Raw genomic sequence first — 3,094 nt, 5'->3', positions numbered from 1 at the left:
CATTGAACCACATTAAAAGATTAATAAGGAAGATGTGATCCTCAGGAAAAGGGCATATGGGATTTTGAGTAAGAAGTCTATAAGCCAGATCAGCAATACCAGCAGTATTAAAGTATCTCTCTGTGATCCTCACAACTCAGATTAAAGCCTTCATGCAGCCCACAAGATTAAGGAAATTACTTCCATAAAGCCTAATCTGTTACCCTTTCTGGACTTGGCTTAGCCACACAGTCAATCAGGAAGAATATTTTCTCCTACTAAGAAAAAAAAAAAAATCTTTTTATAGTGACACTTCTTTGCAAAAATGAGAATTTTCAGTGATAAAAAAATCCAATTTTCTTTGACCTGCCTTCTGCAGGACGTCAGCTACCAGCTGGATGTTGTAAACCACTTCTCACACCTCCCAAGCCCAGGATCAGCTCAATCCCTGTCCTCTGGCTGCTGTCACAGGGTGGAGGAGTGAGTCCCTCCCTGGTGTCTGCACACCCATGTCCTGCTTGTGCCACTCACACCACGCTGGGCACGGGTTAGGTCACAAACCTGACACTTGCTAACCACCTACAGAGAAAAACATAGAATGGTTTGGATGGTAAGGGACCCTAAAGGTCATCTTGTTCCATGGGCAGGGACACCTCCCACAGTTTTCCAGTGCCAAGGCCCTCACCGAGGTTCTCCTTGGCACCCACGTTATGCCCAAAGGTGACAAAGCCCAGAGGAAATGAGAGAATCCAGTGAGGCATCAGGATGGGGCTCCCTGTCCTCCTGCTCTCCTCTCCTTGGCCCCAGCAGCATCTTCCACCCTCCAAATGAGCAGCAGATAGGGCAGTGACTGAATATTTGTGGCTTCCTCACTGACCTGTCTCAGCTTTCTCCTGTGTGAGCAGGTCCATGGGCAGTCGGTGCCTCCATCTGAAGAGCTTCACACCCAGGCTAAATAACAGGAAGAAGTCACAGGGGTGATGAACCACAAGGCTGGTTTTGCCCAGAGCAGCCCTCAGCTGGGTGTAGTCCAGGGTCCAGTGTCATCTGTGGCTGAGTGGAGCACTGAAGAGTTCCTTGAGTGGTTAAGGAACCCCATTCCCTGGGGAAGGGTTCAGAGCCCACCCGGCAACTTTCATAATGGGGTGATGTCATAAAATCAGGCAGACAGCTTTTTAGGGGCAATGTCTGGGGCAAGGTCAAAGCCTGGTGAACACCTCAGGGAGGAGCACTCTCCACTGCCTCAGGCTCCAGCAGGGGCTCTCAGCAGGTAGGCACCGTTACACATGAAGAGGAATAGGAGTCCTGCCTCTTGCACCACCTTCAACGAGATTCGCCTGAAAGAGGAGCACTTTGACGTGACCATCAGCGTGGATGGTGTCGAGTTCTGTGCTCACAAGATCATCCTCTGTGCATGCAGCAACTACTTCAGGTCAGTGCTTGACACGAGAGGGCACGGGGGCGACGAGCGTTTCCTTGTCTGGGTCACACTGCCTGAGTATCTCCAGCACTTCCACCTTCATTCAGCCATTCCCTGAGTCCTGGTACCTCCCTGAGCACCAGAATCAATCCACAACCTCCTATCTGGCAGCATCTCTGGAAGTGGAGTGTGACCATCCCCCAGACACAGCCTGGCTCCCCCACCTCCAGAGGCAGGAGGTTTTCCTTCCCCCACCCCATCAATTCTCTGCTGTGCCTTCCGAGGTGAGGTGGCCCTCACCCTGTCCTCCTCTGGCCACGGCTGGAGGCTGTGACTCCTTTTTAACACCCCCAGCCAGTAAAACATGAATTAACAAACTCCACAGCCTGCCAGTGGGGCTGCTGCTCCAGCCCAAACCGCTGCCCCAGGGTGGAGTCACAGGGGACAACAGGGTCAGAGTTTAAGGCAGAAAAGCTGCCTTGTCCCCCAGCGCTGCTTTGGTGGTTTTCTTTCCAGGGCTTTGTTTAGCAGCAGGTGGAACACCCCAGAGAATAGAATCTATAAAATCAGAGGCACTTCCCCTGAAATGATGCAGCTGGTTTTGGAGTACGCCTACACCGGGGAGGTGCCGGTCACGGCCAGCAACGTGGAGAGCTTGCTCCAAGCAGCAGACTACCTCTGTGTCACGGGCATCACCAGGCTCTGCTGCCAGTTCCTGGAATCCCACCTCTGCTTGGAGAACTGCATCGGCACCTGGAGACTCACCCGCAAGTACCACTGCCCCGAGCTGTGGGAAGCAGCCTCTGTCTTCATCCTGCATCACTTCACGGAGATGACCGAGGTGTCCCCAGAGTTTGTAGACCTCTCCGTCGGTGACCTGAAAAGCATCATCGAGAAGGACGAGCTCAATGTGAGACAAGAAGGTGCCGTGTTCGAGGCTGTTGTGAAGTGGGTGGCTCACGACCCCCAGAACAGGAGGCAGCACGTTCCAGTCTTGCTGGGCAAGGTGGGTGCTGCCGTGGCATGGCCCCAAGAGGCTCTGCAGAGCTGGGCTTGGGGCAGACCTTCTCAGTTCATGTTGCCTCACGTTTAGAGCTTAAGTGTAGCTGTTCCCCACATCCAAGAAGGGTCGTGGGATAACGTTATCTCTCCGTACACATTGTTGAGTAGCAGTTGAGGGTAGAGGTTGTCCAGGGAGCTGGTTGATGCCCCACCCTGGGAACCATTCCAGGTAAGGCTGGACAGAGCTCTGAGCATCCTGTTCTAGTTGCAGATGTCCCTGCTCCCTGCAGGGGGGTTGGACTACGTGATCTCTAAAGGTCCCTTGCAACCCAAACTCCTCTATGATTTCCCTAGACAAGCCATGCCCATAGCAGCAGGTGTCAGGGCAGCTTCTGTCTAGGTACAGGAAAGCACCATCCCAAAGCCATGGCAGACTCCCTCCCATGGAATCAGAGGATTTACCCCTAGACACCCCTTTCTGGACTAGCTGAACATGACACACGTAATTCTCTCATTCTCTAATAAGCTTTAGACAAGACTGTAGCTTGAAAGCAAAACCATCCACCACTGGAGGATCCAGCAAAGATAGCAAGGTGTAAACCATCTGCATTAACATCCTAACCTCCTGGTTGGATTTTTCAGGTCCGACTGGCACTGATGACATCAGAGTACTTCCTGAACGAGGTCAAAGAG

The 3,094-nt window shown here is 52.5% G+C and overlaps 1 protein-coding gene across 1 annotated transcript in view; it reads left to right on the top strand.

Annotated features, from left to right (window-relative positions):
- The first annotated feature begins 1,265 nt into the window (after positions 1-1,265).
- KLHL10 (kelch-like family member 10) overlaps positions 1,266-3,094 on the top strand; it is a 4,175-nt gene continuing 2,346 nt past the window's right edge. The window contains exons 1-3 of the mRNA XM_008943316.1: positions 1,266-1,411; positions 1,916-2,405; positions 3,044-3,094. The exon at positions 3,044-3,094 is cut by the window's right edge and continues 564 nt beyond it. Of these exons, the coding sequence (XP_008941564.1) occupies positions 1,266-1,411; positions 1,916-2,405; positions 3,044-3,094 (687 nt within the window). The remainder of the gene's footprint in view (positions 1,412-1,915; positions 2,406-3,043) is intronic.

This window comes from Merops nubicus, unplaced genomic scaffold, assembly GCF_000691845.1.
Source record: "Merops nubicus isolate BGI_N331 unplaced genomic scaffold, ASM69184v1 scaffold187, whole genome shotgun sequence".
NCBI classification, from domain to species: domain Eukaryota; kingdom Metazoa; phylum Chordata; class Aves; order Coraciiformes; family Meropidae; genus Merops; species Merops nubicus.
Note: the sequence above shows the minus strand (reverse complement) of the source record. Positions and strands in the feature narration are given on the sequence as shown.